Source organism: Ylistrum balloti, unplaced genomic scaffold, assembly GCF_031769215.1.
Source record: "Ylistrum balloti isolate Yb309-2 unplaced genomic scaffold, AGI_CSIRO_Ybal_v1 Utg369616, whole genome shotgun sequence".
In the NCBI taxonomy this organism is placed as follows: domain Eukaryota; kingdom Metazoa; phylum Mollusca; class Bivalvia; order Pectinida; family Pectinidae; genus Ylistrum; species Ylistrum balloti.
In genome coordinates this window covers 728,452-746,456 of record NW_026781889.1, presented here as the reverse complement: position 1 = coordinate 746,456, position 18,005 = coordinate 728,452, and the positions used below count along the sequence as shown (strand labels likewise).

The window sequence follows — 18,005 nt, the reverse complement described above, 5'->3', positions numbered from 1 at the left end:
AGGGCTGGTTTGACTTATCAAATTCACATGCGGTTTCTAATGGACTTTTCGTGATGCGCGTGCCCTTTAGCCTGCGTCCAGCCATATTCACTGACAAAAATTTGGTTTCTGTTCTCCACTTTTATATCTCCAGTGTTCTATCATTTTTAGACCTTGTTTAGTGAGGAAAACCCTCCCTATATCCCATCTCTGTATCTTGTTGTACTTTACAATTATCTTTCTATGAGAAAACATTGCCTGCTATATGTCTTAAACTTTGTAATCTATTACATATTTGCCTATACTTTGTATCCCTTGTTTGCTGTTACACAGTATGGGAAGCAAATTGTACTGATTTTTATGTGCTATAGTATTACGATATTGGACAATGGAAAATTGTGATCCTGTTTTTATCACAATCAATTTTACATGTCATTAATAAATGATCTTCGAACAACACTTATCATTTCGTTGTTCTTGTTAGTAAAATTGTTACAACAAGACAAACTGTTGTCTCTGAATATGTTACCATGGTAACACAAATAACACCTCTCAATACAAGCTCCCGAAATAGACACATAGTAGCTGAATAATGAATGATCTTGCTTCAGACAATTATTTTGTCCTTCAAGGACAGATCCTTGATACTGTAGGCATGGTGAAACCTGGGATTCGACTGAGGAAAATCAAAAGTCTAGATTGAGATATGTACCTTTCCAATATTTCGATAAAATTCATAGTTTTCAGTATCGGAATATTTAAAAAAATATTAAATGTTTGTGCATATTTTGGTCCTTGCCATTGTTTAAATAACTTGAAACGCGGTATGCGGACCACAGTTTTTCATTAATCAATGGCGTATTGAATTGGAGTAAAATTTGAATTTTGACTTTGTGATTAGTATTAACATTGATCTTGAAATCTATGAAAGTGTAGACTCTTATACATCAGTTCGAAATCGCGTTCTTCATTAAAAGTAACATAGACATTTTACCGTTTATTATTTTAACTTTCTATATGAAATATTAAAGGTTTTGTTCTTCCTCTTTCGATACAAGCATAAGCAAGGTACAAAAGACACACAGGTGAATAATACCTTTTCATAATTTATAGTGAAATACAGTAGTGACAAATAATGAATTGAACTTCATCATATAGCTATTCCGTCCTCCTAGGACTTTACAGCGATGATACGGGCTTAATATGAAGCCTAGGAGGTGACTGAGAGAAATACAAAGTAATCGAAAGGAAAGTCAAAATCTAGACGGGAAGGTGCAGCAGCCCCATAATTAGATAAATTAAGTAATTTTCATACATCAGATAATTTAAGAATATCAGTAAGTACATGTGTATTTTCTGAACCGTGCCAATATTCGAATGAATTTAAACGTGTTAAGCAGGTTACAGAAACCTCGTGTATTTATCCGATATATGTACGCTTGTTACAAAAACACAACGACTTCAATGTTATATGATACAGCTGTAAGATATCGGTCCGACACATTTTAAAAGGTACAGGGTGATGCGAACTTTTCCAAGGTGGTGTTGATACCTTAATCTAATTTGGACTATCCTCTATATTGTGCTTTATGAACACCTTAATGGCCGTTGATTTCCGCATGGACGCTACTTGTGTTCGTTTATTCCATGTAATTGTGCTTGGATGGTCTTAATTCGCTCTTTTGCTGTTTCATTCTGGCATTAGAATTGACTTCAATGCATGTGATAAATGAACATGAAACTTTTGAATATCGTATGGTTTCTTTATTTTCCGTAATACTAATATACACCAGTGTTTATTGTTTCTTTTGTCATTCATAAGGGACGATGCTACCTACTTAACTCTCATTAACCGATTTAGTCTTACACCTGTTTTTAAGTATGGCTCCACATGCCTCGTTTTGTCGACCTGTGTGACATTTAAAGGTTAAAGGATCAGATAGTCACTATCAATTATCAAATGATCTTTAACATGCGAAAGGTGATGTCCACGCTAATAAGTGGAGGAAAAGAAAGCTGGCGCGTATATAATCAATCATTATTTCCTGAATGAAATATAATTCTACAGATATATCCCAGTATGGCCAAAGAAAAAGATTTTGTTTGGTAAAACACTGGCGAATAAGAATGCATGTGATTGCATGTCTTAAAATTGTTTTGCAAACGAGTTTTGTTATGGTTTATCTTTAACATTATTTTTGTAATTGCTTAATGTATTTATGTTGATAAAAAGAAAGATGCAAATTTAATACTAACTCTCTCTATTACATCTCCTCTTAAGTATACAACATATAAGATATCTTAACAGAAGTCCCAATAGCAAAGAGGATAAATCCCTGTTACAAACGGGCTTCAACAATGTACTTGCTATCCTCATGGTAGGAATCTCAGAAGGCGACTAAACTAGGAATATTTACATTCCTACTGTCTCCATTGATTCTGCCTTCAACTTGCCTTTAGATCAGCGTTTTACTCGTGAGGAAGATCAAGGTTCTATCTTCTCGCCGGGACACATAGAAGGTATCACTATTTGACAAAAAATGACAATTACTACCACTGATGGAGAACCGACTAGTTTGCCCGTTACCATTGTAATATGACCTTCGGCAGTAAACGTCCGTGGAGTAACACTATAAGAAGTCGGCCTTAGTTCCGCATATCACGTCAGTCAGTCAGTCAGTCAGTCAGTCATACCATTACTCCTCATTCACCCCACCGTAAGCCGTTCTTAAATAATTATAGCTGTTGGTTTAGTATCCAACAATATAAATTAAACCAAACCTGACTGATGATTTATCTAATCGATTGAGTGGAAGGATGGCGCAATGACACAACACACTTGTCTTTGGCGAGCGGGGTTCAAATTTCCCATTTAGATGAAAAAAAGGTATTGTGTCACCCGTATGACCACGTCGGTTTTGACGTCGTGTTGTAAGATAAATGAAGATAAATAAAGTTCATAATCATATTAGTAAATTAATCATATTGGAAAATAGCTATATTGTGTGTCTTTGCATCATCATTTTACCGATAAAAAGACCCAAAAATATGCATTAACCATAAAATCAAGCAAACACTTCCCACTTGATTATTTGGGTCTGTTTTCCACAGATAGACAAAACCGAGATACACTATCAAAGTACCAAAAATAGCAAGTGGATCTCATGGCTATGTTAGAAAATGAAAAAAACCTGTCCAATTAAATGGAATCATGTCTATAAAATCAGATTATGACGTCTGTTCCGAGCAGAATTGCCATTAATGTGATCAGATATTTCTGTAGGTGCGTGCACCATAGATTTATTTCGAAGTATTGTCAGCTTGCTTGTAACGATCCTGACCCGTCACGTCTGACAGAGAAAAAAACATTTGGATGACTGTATTAAATGACTTAAGGCAGCACGTGGTCTTTGAGTGAATATAATTTCAAGCTGGGAAAGTAGGATGTAGGACGTAATTATATTTCTGTAGAATGATTTTGCCGATAGGTGGTGATACGTCTGCCTGAATCGTCTAGTTATTTCCTGTACGTGTCGTTCTTCGGTCAGTGTCTACGCAGTTGAGAACTACAGTCATGTATTGGTTTTATGTTTTGTCGATTTAAAAACAAAATCGGTAGGAAATACTTTGGAAGCTATTTGTTCACCGTTGACCTTTCTTCAGTGATTTCTTGATGTATGTTAATGTCTGTGAAGACATTGATGGTAACTAATATTATGTAGCATAGATAATATATTCTATATAGAATATCATTGCATGCGACTAGAGAAAATAAACATAGTTCTATTGTGAATTTAAATATAAGCAGGATTCAGCTAGACAGTGGACTAGTTTCTGACGTGACGTGTTTTCTGTAATTAATCTTGAAATTATATTTGGTCTGTTTAACGACAGACGAATAAATCATCATGTTGACCGTGTTATAACATATTTGAAACACTCGCTTAATACTAATCATTCATGGTGTCTTTGTTAAACATATACGGAACAATGTCAACAACCATCAAAATAAACGATTGTATAAATAGCATTTTAACCTCGAAATATAATCCTCGAAATCATTTTCATAGTTAAGTGCAAGTAAATCATATATGCATTGTGGTTTTCTGGATCAAGACGGAAGCCTTTTGACATTTGTCTCAATCGGTTTGGTTTCATTTGATTCAATAACTATTTCTAAATGGATTCTGTCTATAACGTCTGGAATACACTTTACCAAATGTCTAATGTGCTTTTTTTGAAAACGGTAATGGATTCAAAATAAATATACGTAGTCAGAAATCATTCGCCAAGAAATGCAACATGGCGTATGACGGCGTATGATTTGTATTTTCTAAATGCCACATGTCGACTATTGTATCATTGTCTGATACCCTTTGTCAACGAAAGTTGATTCATAAAGATTGTCCTGAATTGGTTTTGACAGAAAATATTTTAACAGGTATATTCAATTTGGAACAGGAATTGGTTGTATCTCCAGCAGTAACAGATCCCGTCGTTTTCTGCTGTCATAGAACCTGGCTTTATCTCATTTTGCTGCGATGGCTCATTTCATTATGTCATAACTCATCACATACGTTTAAAGTTATGAAGCGTCGCTTATATTTGCTAGAACATGAATTTCTTAACCTTATTTTCGATGACCACATTGTGGAAATGTTTTGCAAGCTTAAAAAATCTAAAGAAATAGTATTGATCAAATATAAGAACACAAATGCTCCACAAGGCAACCGTTCAATATGTAAATATGATATAAATGTAATTTTCGATTTATCTCTGAACAAAATTAAGTTGTTTATAAATAAAACTATTATCGTTGTTTTATTTTTGTTACAGACCAAAATTTAGAATTAGGCATGATTAAGGACAAGAACGGACGAAGTGACGAAATTGCAATGGAACCGGAAGGACTGGAAGTGATGACTTACAAGTGCACGTCAAGTGTGGAGCCTGAGGACATGCGCATTATGAATCACAGCCATTTGGAACTTATTGTTAAGGAATTCCAAAACGCAGATCGCTGGTTTGACGTCACTACAGAGACATATCTGATAGTAGCTTATACAATCGTCATTGTGACAGGAATTTTGGCGAATTCGCTCGTATGTCAAGTTGTTTTCAAATATCGGTATTTGCGTAAAGCCCGTAATATCCTCATCGTCAACCTTTCCATCTGTGATATCCTTATGTGTACGTTTTGCATGCCATTTTCATTAATCAAGCTCACTTTGAAAAACTGGCACCTTGGAGAATTTGTATGTCGTATTGTTCCAAGTCTTCAAAATGTTGATGTCCTTGTTTCGACTTTTACTATTGTTGCCATAGCGTTTGACAGGTACCGTGCTATAGTTACTGTCTCCAGAGAAGGACACCACCGTAATGGTCTTAAGTATATTATTGTGCTGATATGGATAATTGCCATTTTTTGTTGTATTCCGATGGTAGTCTTCCATCATGTGGAGGTACCGTGCATAATGGAATACGGAATATTCCAGATTTGTACAGAAGTTTGGCCTACCCAAACTTATAAAAGTATATATACAATAACCTTCACCGCCATCCAGTACGTGATGCCTCTCACAGTTGTTATTACGTTACATACAAGGATATGTTATGTTCTACGCATGCGCATTCGTAGTGATCCAATCACAGAAACAGAAATTAAGCGAGTTTTACGTGATATCAAACGTAATAAAAAGAACATGATGCTACTGTCTGCAGTCGCCGTTTCGTTTGCTCTTACATGGCTTCCTTGGACGATACTCAATATGACTGCTGATTTTGATTACCGTTTCTTCATAGACAAAAACTTCAACCTTATGTACGCCATTTGCCTGCTAGTAGCCATGACCTCCTCTTGCATAAATCCAATCATGTATGGGTGGTTCAATAGTAACTTCCGGCAAGCCTTTATTAGTGCTCTTTTGTTCTGGAGGAGGGAAGTAAGCGACTCAATGGAACTGATCACCATAAAATCAGATTCTAGAGACAAACGAGGATACGGGGGAAATGACACTGGTTCCAACAGCTAATTGTTGCTATTTAAGACTTGATGGGTTTGATATTGATGCTGCCGATGCAGAAGGCAAGGGCATGCCCTTGACCTTTGACATGAAAAAGATAGTTATTAAAGAATGATTATTTCATTTTTCCTATGATTAATGATTGACATTAAAAGTCTGAATGAATATTGTTAACGATTTACATAGATTTTACATATATTCTTGTATAAAATTTTAACCTTTTGATCCCTTTATGAAATAAATGCACACTAAAGCTAATCGTTGCGTACTCTAGTAGAGAATGTGGTATGTACTTTTTATATAAATGAAATATATATAAAATCAGATTATGATGTCTGTTCCGAGCAGAATTGCCATTAATGTGATCAGATATTTCTGTAGGTGCGTGCACCATAGATTTATTTCGAAGTATTGTCAGCTTGCTTGTAACGATCCTGACCCGTCACGTCTGACAGAGAAAAAAACATTTGGATGACTGTATTAAATGACTTAAGGCAGCACGTGGTCTTTGTGTAAATATAATTTATAAAAAATGTACAGAAATCGTCATTTTATAATACATATCAGTCTCTCTTACTTTATCAGCAATCGTAATCCTTTGATAAAATCTGCATGTTGTCTGAAAGATGAAAGCGATTCGGTAACAGTGAAATAACAGTACCGTCTATCATGGTGTTAAATGCTGAAGGCTATATCGTTAGTTATACGGTATGTCGTTAAGTTGATATAGGGTAGTACAAAATACAAACAATTCATTCGATAAATAAGCACGATCTTTAAGGGAAAAATGACAGCACTTTATCCCTTCCACTACAGCATAACTATACTTGTCTACAACTGTATTTATCGTGGCATCGTATTTCATGAGCAGTATTCGCGATACCTTCACTGAATGAATGTTTTTGGGACGGACCACTTTATAAAGGACACGTCTCGATGAAAACTCACCTGTACTTGCAACACCCGTGATTGTACGTGTAGAATTCACTATTTGTACGCATTGAGCATGTCAAAGCACGCCATTTCATCATTTGCCCTCACAACTTTATATTATTGATATAAACAGTAGTAAACAAAAGGTCACAACTAAACATTTTCACGTGTAAAAGTAATTGCGTTTTATATGGGGTTCAGTATATTAAAACCAATCCCATCTAAACGAAAGCTATACAGATTTTCTCATCAAAATAGAAAGTCACTGGAAAGACCAGAAACGGATAGCCCTACACGTTCGTCAGAGTGTCATCATTATCATAATTATCATAATTCATATTTTTTTTCTCCGATTAATATTCCCATGCTTATGAAGTTATGTCATTTCAGATTAACTTCGAACAGTAGGAAGAAATAATAAAATAAAATAATTATTTTTAAAATGTGTAACATACAATTCATATTTTGTTAAAAAGGAAAATTTCTCTGATGTAATGAAGGATTGGAGGTCAATGAAGAACAAGAAAGCTTTCATATCTGGACCTGGAAATAATTGAACGAATTACTTAAACAGATCTTTCCTGTCAATTACTACATGTTTTCCGGTAAGCATAAAATCATATACATAAACAACAGGTGTGTATTCAACCCTTAGGAGGAAAGAATTTGTAAAACATGCATCCACTGGCCTAGTTTAACTATAAATAGAATGTATATTCTCAATCTGGTTCCAAAGTGATGTTTTATTGTGTTCGATAAGACACCTATGTGGTGAAATGAAATCAACCGATTCTACCACAACAGGATTAGATCAACTTGACTGATCTGATAATTCCAAAGGAACATTGTACATTACGAAATTCCGGAAATCATTGTTGACATGTACCCTAATATTGAATTCATGCTTTTCATCATATGACACCAACATCTACGACAAACAAGGTGAAACCCTTAAACAATCGTAACGACCATGTCTGGCGGGACCTAATCGCCAACCTTTCCCGAATATTTTAAAGAAACTTCATTTTTCAACTTCTTTTTCAAAATATTATATTCATATATTGACCAATTTAATTTTTGATATATACATAAATTGTTCACACATAACGTTAAATTTCGATCAAATATATAAAAACACTATCGTCTTGTACGTCTAGTGTGAAACATTAATTTTAAATAGAAAATAAATATCACGATTAAAGTGTGGGCAATCCATGAGGCTGTGTACAACTTGTACACATTGACGACTCGTAGAGTTCTCATCTGTGATTTAGATTGGTTCGTAAAAACAGAATAGATTACTGTTAATATCCACAGATAGGTTGGACTGTAACCTTGAGACACTTATTCCAATAATCTTGGCTTGGTTGACTCCGGTTTTACTAAACGCCTTCTCCCCATCCCCCACTTACAGTAGTCGACCAACTAACCAAAAAGCCATCATTCCATGACACGTCATACAACATATCTTTTTTGCTATCCCATATGTTAAGTCATGCGTATTGTTGTGCGAACTACATACGGATTGTGTAAAGCTTATAACTAAATCTTACGTTTTGTCCGTTTGTTGTATTGTATGCAATTGCAGCGAACAATATTCGGCAAAACGTTTTCTTTAATATAGGTTTAGAATTATTTTATTACATACAATTGCAAATGAAGATTATAATCCCCCAAAATTGATGCTTTTGTTACATCAGATAAATTCAATATAATCTACGCTAAACGCCAACAAGTTGATTGTTTAAGTGCGCACGTTAGCTCCAGGCTACACATCAGTTGATCTAATAACATCTTGACTAAATTAGATAATCCGATCACATGTGGAAGTTGTTCAAAAGGTTTAATGCCGAAATGTACTCTATCAAATTGTAATTTAATTCTGTATATATTGAGTAACCCATGGAGACGAGAGGACGTGTTAATCAGACAAGGAAATGTCTACCAAGCCATTTCTACCTGTATCTCCGAAATCGTCAGGTCATAACTTTGTCAATACGCGGTAACTTTCGCTCATCAAACTCTCAACGGAAAGATAAAACATTTATCCTCAAGCTAGTGTATGCGTTACTAATCCACATGATATAAAAACATAATTTGAAAAAGTGTGTACGCTTTTTACCTCTCCGAAATTACAATCCTTGGTTCTATAACATATCATATATATGGCCCGTGGGTTGTTAGATCGTGGGATTTCGTGCGAAGCTAGGTTACAACAATGGATACTAAATAGCTCCTTTCAGTACCAATTTGGAATTCAAATGCAGCGTTGAAATATCATTAAGTAAACTGCATCATACGGCTGTTTCGCCTTTGCAAGGGTCGTCCTGGCCTGATTGATACCGGATATTGTTACTCGCTTTGGCAATTATTAAACATATTAAGGAGTTTTAAAACAAATTTTAATGTTTGTTAAAATGTTTCGGAACGTAGCTTCATCGAAATCCTAAAAGGCATCAGGATGTTCTAATCAAGGAAATGATTTATTTTTATTGTCAATATTAGAAAATATGGCTGCAATTAAAATGCTTTTATTGACGGCGTTCGGTTTACGACGTCCGCGACATCGCATTCGCGACAGGTTTTAAAGTCGTCAATTTATTTTGTTGAATGATCTTACCTTTCGGTGCCAATTTAAGAATTATTTCCAAACGGGAACACTCCATTATGATCTTAAATTCAGAAACCGGCATTATTGGCAAGGTTTACAGGAAGAGAGCATTTTTCCGGTATAACCATTTCGAACCAGCGTCCACGTGGAAAAGGAGAAAGTTTCTTTGATAAGTCATTTCATATTAGTTGAACAGGACGCAAAACATATGTTTGTAACCGAACTGTTCACTTTTTTGTGAACATGATATTGCAATAGACATCTACGAATTACAGCAACAATCGTAGAAAAAAATTGCAGAAAGGTTTTACTGTAAGAATGTGTTTAAGGTTATGTACTATGTGTCCGTTGTATTTTTTATTAAAGATCATAAAAGAAGAAAAAACCCAAGATAAAACAAAAAATCTATATATATATTAATGAGAGGTACATTTGCAATCAATCTACTGTGAAGTCCTAAAGCACTCATTCAAATTATTGGATTTATATCAAATGAAATATTGGCATTACTTGATGTAGCTATCTTATTTGAATAACATTAAATTTGAATTCAATTTGAATTAATGCAGATACATATAATGTTTCAGATATAAAAATGATATCATTCATCTGGACTGCATCGATTACTGCAACATCCACTGACAGATCCTTATCTACATATACGTATCAATAGCATTATGAATTAAATTACCATATGTTGGAATTATCTCAACTACGTAAGTTTCGATACTCTGCCAAATACGACTGAAAACCTTAGTCGTTTGACGACAGTTTTTTCTATGTGCCCAAGTGTTTTCTCCTTCAGTGGAGTTCCATTTGTGGATGTTTCAGGGTCATGCTAGGTCCCGATTTCTTAAGCATAGAGACTTTCGAACGTCAATGAAATAATTATTCGGTGCCAGATAACCAAAAATAGAGTATTGACATTTTTTTTTCTCCAGAAAGAGATGAAATCTCATTAGGTGTGTTTACCAAGACATCAGAATTCATTTTTACAAAGCGTCAATATCGAACAACATGTAGTAATTTGGAAAGTTTACGTAACAAGTATTTGCTTTCTCCAATATTTTCTTCTTGATTTGCTTATGTAACTTGCACGAGTCTGTAATGAAACAACGCTATTGGATAACGTCTATCCTCATCCGTTCATTGACTGACGTTGATGTGCATCTGATGCTTTAATGTAAGTGTGCAATAACAAGAGAGTTTGCTACATTTATAGGGTATCTGTGGGTTTTGCATTATCAACGTGACTTTTACCAAGCTCTCGGGTAGATAGTGGAAGAAATATTGTCGGAACGCAATGTATAGGTGAAAGATATATAACTTGTCTGACATTGATTTTTTATTATATATTTTGAACCTAGAGTGCATTTCTTTGTTGCAGAAGACACTTACTCTTCAAGAACACCTGGCCTTTTTCTCCTTATACTTTTTCAGCAGTAAATGCTTTTGCTCAAATTTGAGTTAAGTTGACACTCAGTTGACTTTTGTGTATTTTCTTTTTAACCAATATCGGCAAAACAAGACTAAGTGTAGTGATGGCCTATCATCTGATCACAAAAACTCATTATTTGAATGAAAGAAATCCTAAAGGTTTTAACAAAAGAATTATAATTCGGGAATGTTTGGAATGTATATTGATTTACTATCACCTCCATCGGAAGAGAGGTAGGTCACCCTGAAAACATCTATCAGGAGAGCAGTGTTTAAGAATTTCTATCAATAAGGAATGATAAAGCTGTTAATGCTTCTAATAGACACGTAGATATTCTTACTGATCTACTGTTGAATGGGGGAGATAAAAGCATACATCCTTATCACTCTCTTGCAATCGACAAATTTGGCACGAATAATACTATTAGCGCCTCTAAAATGTCATAAATCATTATCAATCTGATCAACACGGCAGTGTTGACGACTATTTCAGATAAATGTTGTCAACGACCCAGACTATATTTAGACACTTAAAAACATTATGGAAAATTGTGAATGGTGAAGCGATCTTATCAGAATCTGACTATTCTACATTTCGTTGAACATCCTGAAAGATAAAACCGATAATAGATAGGGATAGTATTGAATAAAATCGAATTTTTTATTGCAGAAGATTGCCATGAATTTGTACGCAATTCTTAATCAGGACTTAATGAAATATTACTACAACGATCGTTATTCAATCATTCGGTATAAAACGGATGGCATGAAGAACTGACAGAAACTTGAAGAATATAATTATTTAGTGGTTTCTCTCGTTCAAAACTATAGAAAATTTAGGACCAGAGAAATTGCTTTGTCCCTCTACAACAAACTTCAACTGTATCAATTCTCTCTCTCTGTCTGTCTCTCTCTGTCTCTCTCTCTCTCTCTCCGTCTCTCTCTCTTTTTCTCTCCCTCTCTCTGTCTGTCTGTCTGTCTCTCTCTGTCTCTCTGTCTGTCTGTCTCTATGTCTGTCTCTCTCTCTCTGTGTCTCTTTCTGTCTCTGTCTCTCCCTCTCCATCTCTCAATCTCTCTCCCTCCCTCTCTCTCTCTGTCTGTCTGTCTGTCTGTCTGTCTCTCTCTCTCTCTCTCTCTCTCTCTCTCTCTCTCTCTCTCTCTCTCTCTCTCTCTCTCTCTCTCTCTCTCTCTCTCTCTCTCTCTCTCTCTCAGTGTCATTTCATTTTCTGATACATATAATATTTTATTATTGATAAGCACCAGATAATATCGAAACCACTGAGATTGTGAATTTGGAATCAACCGACAAAATGAATCTCTTACGACAAAAAGATCGATGGAGAAATCCGCTGTCCAAAGCTTTTTATTATCTGCGGAGAGTGTTACACTTTTTTCTGTAAATTGGAAACCGCTTTATGATACTTACACATTCATATATGTTGAAAAGCGAAGATAATCATCGGTGCATAGGGTGTGATAATCCATTCACCGTTTATAGGACTGCATTGACCTTCTATCTACTCGAGAACGTTTTTATCGTAACATTACATGTCTAAAATCCCTTTTTGAAACTGTTGAGATTTGTGAAATTTTCCATTACCTGAAAGATGTTGGTCTATATAATAGACTATGCCGTACCATTTTAATCTTTTGTGTTGATATACCCATTTATGATTTTAGCATATGTTTTTACTTTTTGGTTTGTTCAATATTATTTCCTTTTGAATCGCTGTGTGTTTTACCGGTTGATGGTCTTTGTGACCTTTTCTGTGTTGACGGGCCGTTAAGAATGCAATAATGATAATAATATCAATGATTTATCATTAGTTAATCAACGTTTAAAGGTTATGTTGTGTTGTGACTTCGTCTTATCGGATGTATTGCTTCGTAGCACGTGCAGATAAAGATTCTGTAAGGGTGTCTTGATAAGGTTTCTAACATTTCACTCAGTGATTATCGAAGGACATAAAGAAACGTGAAGTCGAATTTGAAGTCAAGGGCAAATAGTAAATGCGTGATCAGATAAAAAGTGACAACCTGTGTAATGCGGACACTGCTGGTATTTGATAATATTATGAATATAAGATATGGTGTCATCTTAGTCAATTTTAGAACAGTTACATATACAATGTAACTTTTATCTAATAATCGTCTGGCTGTCTCATCTATCACTGACACAAAGTCAAGGTAGGTGTTTCATCAAGCTCAGATTGAAACATCAAAACATCATAGCGTCAATAATAGGCATGAAGTATAGATGTTCCAATATGCTCCATTATAATATTATGATACGTCACAATGATTTCAGATAGAATTTGTTAAACTGTATTCTTTTTAATGAAAAAGTAATTAATTATATACTCTTGGACGAATGATAAACGTCTTTCTTATATAATAAACAAGAACAGTCGAATATATACTTTTATTGCATGATAGCCTTATTATTCAGTGAATGTATTTTACACATTATCAATGTATCATATAACGTTTTGTGACGTCACTTTAGATAATAAAATGACGCCATAGATATAGAGCGAACATGACGTCATGTTCGATGTAAAGATATGTGTTCCCTACTATATTTGCTTGAAAAATTGATCTTGTGACAAAAAGGTTTTAGATTTGTTTCCATGTGCTATGTACGTTCTGAAACTCGTCACTGTGTTTGTTAAAAGCTCACTGAAATGAAAAATTCTTATACTCCTTTCATAGATCTACATATCAAATGGAAACGGATCTAAGGTCTTATATACAGGCAGAAGATAGTTTGTAACATGTTTTATCCCTCGAACAATTTCGGATAATTTTGCCGCATTCGGTTTTAAAACTATTTTACGCACGTGTGTGCAAAACACCTACTGATAATAGTTTTTTTTACGTAATGAGAATTGCTTGGTACACCAGAAAATCCGATTACTGTATAGTTGTTTATCAAAGCGAAATAATCCTTGACTAGTAATTATCAGACTAGGTCAGCTGTAGGTAGGCCTGAATTATACTAACCACGTACAAGATGAATTATAGGACGAGGCAGTGGTATGGGGAGTAAGAGAAACTATAGATACACGTACCGACATTTTAGGGCCGTCCACCAGCACGGAGAGATCGATTAGTAGGAGGAATGAAATAATAAGTATAGCAATGTCAATACATTACTTCTGAAGTCCTACCGAGTCGACTTCCTTGCCTCTCTACCAATACGCGTTACAGTAAAAATGGTTGATAGGTTTTCTGCACGGGTGGAGATAGGTAACAATTCATTATCTAAAACAGTAATAAATAACTGGCGTTTATTTCATACCTTTATCAAGAATTTCTTTAATTGCTTTTCACAGTTAGAGATATAAAACACACTGTTTGGTTTTTTTATGTTCACTTAAACAGTACAGTTTGTTGAATTTATGATGAACCCTGTTTAACTAAGTGTAACAATGGCGGATTGATGTGTTGCTGTATGACTTTCATACCAAAACTTATATATTAGTAGTGTCAAGCCGCCTTGGATCCTTCAATCAATTTCACCACAAGAATTTGATGTAATGACAGCTAGTGAAATAGTTAATATGTTCCGTTTGATACATTACATTAACCACTATCTACTAATTAGATTCCTTTTAGTGTCTGTATAGGTGGCCAATTTATTATCATCCAAGCCTGTACGATATTCTTTAATTATCGATGGAAGTTAGATAGATAACTGTAAGATTACTAGCCATATTATAAAATTACCTTATTTAAAAAAATATTTAAAATGTTCTGTTCAAAGCTGATGGCTACTGTTAAATGTATGTTTAACGCGATTGCATGTCACGGAGTCACATTTGTTTACATGTTTTAATAAGTTGATACGCAAGTTCGAATTAACATCATAAAGAGGTCATTGTACATCCCGCTTGTATGATCAAATATATGAAAAAAATGGATAAAAAAATTCAATGATATCACTATGTCATCGTTAGTTAATATCACTTCGGCATTGGACTCAATTTCACGATGTTGTCCGATTTCACGATGTTGTTTCTTGTGATAAGGGGTAATGCTGTTTGGATATACAATGGTACAAGATCATATAGCTACAACGTACTTTTATTGTATTTAAATTTAAAAAGATTGGCTATATCTTATCTAATTATATATTTCTAGTAAAGAATACCTTTGTCAGTGGTATTACAATGACGTTGATAAATTTACAGTAATTATTATGCGATTATCTGATATTATAATCTATTACATATATACACTAAATGTCATGTTTACTACAAAAGGTAGATGGAAGAAAGTCACTGCTAGTGTCCTTCAGTTCTTCAGCATCTTCCACCTATGTTAGTATTTCGACCTTCAAATTTGATAGAGGTATCAATGGCGACTTAACGGTATTTGAAATGAAACAATACAATAATGCTTTTTACGATATATTTACTGTCTTTCCGATTTTTCGGGATTCTCTACTTTACGTTACAAAGGGACAGTCATTATCTTTCCAATGCGCCTCGGGAGATCCATTCATCCCTGTGTTGTTTTTGGCAGCATTAGTGTAAAATCGGTATGTAATAAGATTTCAAAGCCATGAGGTATTCCTCATTAGTGATAATTTCTCCGTAAAATTGGGCCCTTGTGCCAAGTTCTCTTACGGTTCATATCCCATTCAATTGTTTGACGTCGGAATTTTCTCTGTGAAATCGGAATCAAGGATGATGAAGAAAAACAAGTAAACACCTTGAATATCACTGAAGTTTGATATTTCATTCTTATTGACCAAGATATATACTCAACAAAAAAAGAAAGGTTAACATGTTTCCTTGGCGAATACCTGTAAATGAGTGAAAACAAAATGACGTTTGTGCAATATTAGAAAATGGTAATGTTTTACATTACAAAACCCATGGGGGTTACCAAAAGCATTCAAGTGTGAAAGTCTGTATTAGCGAAAGAGCTGCACGAGGTTTTCTGCGACTAACTTGTATCTTCGCTTGAATTTCATAAACATTCAAACTGACAACTGTTCCTTAGATCCTTAGGACTTAGAAATCACCGAATCTTGCTATCTATAAACTTTATCATTATGCCCCGGCTGTCACAAGTACAGAGAGAAAGGTTGCAGTGTTAAGACAATTTGCCAGTTGGTAAGTCGTTTAAACCAAACTGGGTCAACGTCCGATCGTCCCCGAAGCGGCCGACCCCGTAAAACGACCGCCAGGGATGACCATCGTATACGATTGATACACTTACGCAATCGATTCGTAACCGCAGTAGAGACTACAAGGACATTGTTTGGGCGTCGCGTGTCTCCCCAAACAGTCCGCAACAGGTTGAGGGCCTACCAATTGAAAGCACGGCGTCACTACACTAGACCCAATTTGTTGCGACGTCACCGTAATAATCGGCGTAACTGGACCCGTGTTCACCGTCGTTGGGCCTTACGACAATGGAACAATGTTCTGTTTTCAGATGAGTCCAGGTTTTGTCTGCAACACGGTGACGGAAGGCGCAGAGTGTGGAGGCGACGAGGGGAGCGTTTTCGAACTGCTGCGTCGCAGAACGGAACCGCTTTGGCTACGGAAGTGTAATGGTTTGTGGTGGTATTTGTGGGGGGACTCGTACCAGGCTTGTTGTGTTAAATGGCAATTTAACCGGCATTCGATATCGGGACGAAATTTTAAGACCAGTGGTTCTGCCATTCTTAAGACGCCATGGCTGGCGTTGGCGCCATTTTTCAACAGGATAACGCACCAGCGCACACCAGTCGCGTCAGCAGAACTTTTTTGCAGCAGAATAAGGTACAGGTGTTAGATTGGCCATCTAAATCACCTGATTTGTCACCGATTGTGCATGTCTGGGACGTTCTTGGGCGACGCGTGAGAGAACGTCAAAATCAGCCGTCAAACTTGCTGGAGTTGGCCCAAGCCTTGATCACTGAATGGAACAACATCTCTCCTCGAATTATCCGCCGGTTTACGAATTCCATGCGGCCATACCCGTTACTAATGGTGTTACCTTTGGAATTGACCCCAACGTCCTTTACAGTCGAATAAAATAAACTGAACGCAAAGTTTTATAATGAACCATGACTGCAGTTTTATCAGAATTGATCAATTACTTTATTCGTACATGATTGGTAAGGATTTATGAAGGGGTTAATTAATTAATCACAGAATAAAATAGTGTTACCATTCTTTTTTTATTTAGTATATACTGAGTTTGTAAGCTTTTTATTTTTGTAAACACCTTTTGATAAAGAAAAACAACTAATCAAGACATTATGCTGTTGACACGACTGTAGATACTCTCTGATTGACACGGAGAACAGGTTGTTTGCAAGTAAGCAAGTGATAATTTCTTTTTTAAAAAAAAATTTGCAGATATATTTTAGGGATAAAAAATGTAAGTATTATCTTATTTCAAACTCAAATTTGACGAAACAGATTATGAACAGAAGAAAGCAATTGTTTCAAGTTGTTTTAGGTTCGTAAATAACAAAGCAAAAGGAAACAAAACCGGAAAAACAGGGATACAAGCAAGCAAAGGAAATAGAATATTTCCTAATGAGATCATTACGACGACCCCCAATCTTCCCTATACTCGTCATAAATTCAACATACATGCGTTTCGAGCAAGACTACTGTAAGCTGTTAGTTTGATTATTATACAGCATTCCATGTACCGATGCCATTGATTGCTACTACCATAATTTTTTGTGTTTTTTCTGATAGTGACAGCAAATATACTACGTCCACTATTTCTAACCTGATTTAGGCCAAACCAATAGCTATGATATCTCATTTAAAAGAAAAAACAGTCTTGAATAGTTATAAAAGCAAAGCCTCTTTTTCAGTATGCTGCAATGGCGTGGTACCAATCGTGAATGTCCCATATTTATATCCACGTATATATATTGCAACTTTCATACACATATTCCATATACGTTATTTGCTATCACCATGATCATATCTACTTCAGATGTTTGTTATTTCATAATAAATATAACGTCTTATTATATATTAATTTGTTAATGCTGACAGTGT

The 18,005-nt window shown here is 35.2% G+C and overlaps 1 protein-coding gene across 1 annotated transcript; it reads left to right on the top strand.

The window, feature by feature from the left end:
• The first annotated feature begins 4,835 nt into the window (after positions 1-4,835).
• On the top strand, positions 4,836-6,011 carry LOC132548544 (neuropeptide Y receptor type 5-like). Its single transcript, XM_060212409.1, has one exon. It carries the CDS (start codon positions 4,836-4,838, stop codon positions 6,009-6,011), a length of 1,176 nt encoding a protein of 391 aa, XP_060068392.1.
• The last annotated feature ends 11,994 nt before the right edge of the window (positions 6,012-18,005 follow it).

Coding starts and splice junctions, on each gene's coding strand:
- LOC132548544 (XM_060212409.1), top strand. CDS start 4,836: ATGATTAAGGACAAGAACGGACGAAGTGACGAAATTGCAATGGAACCG.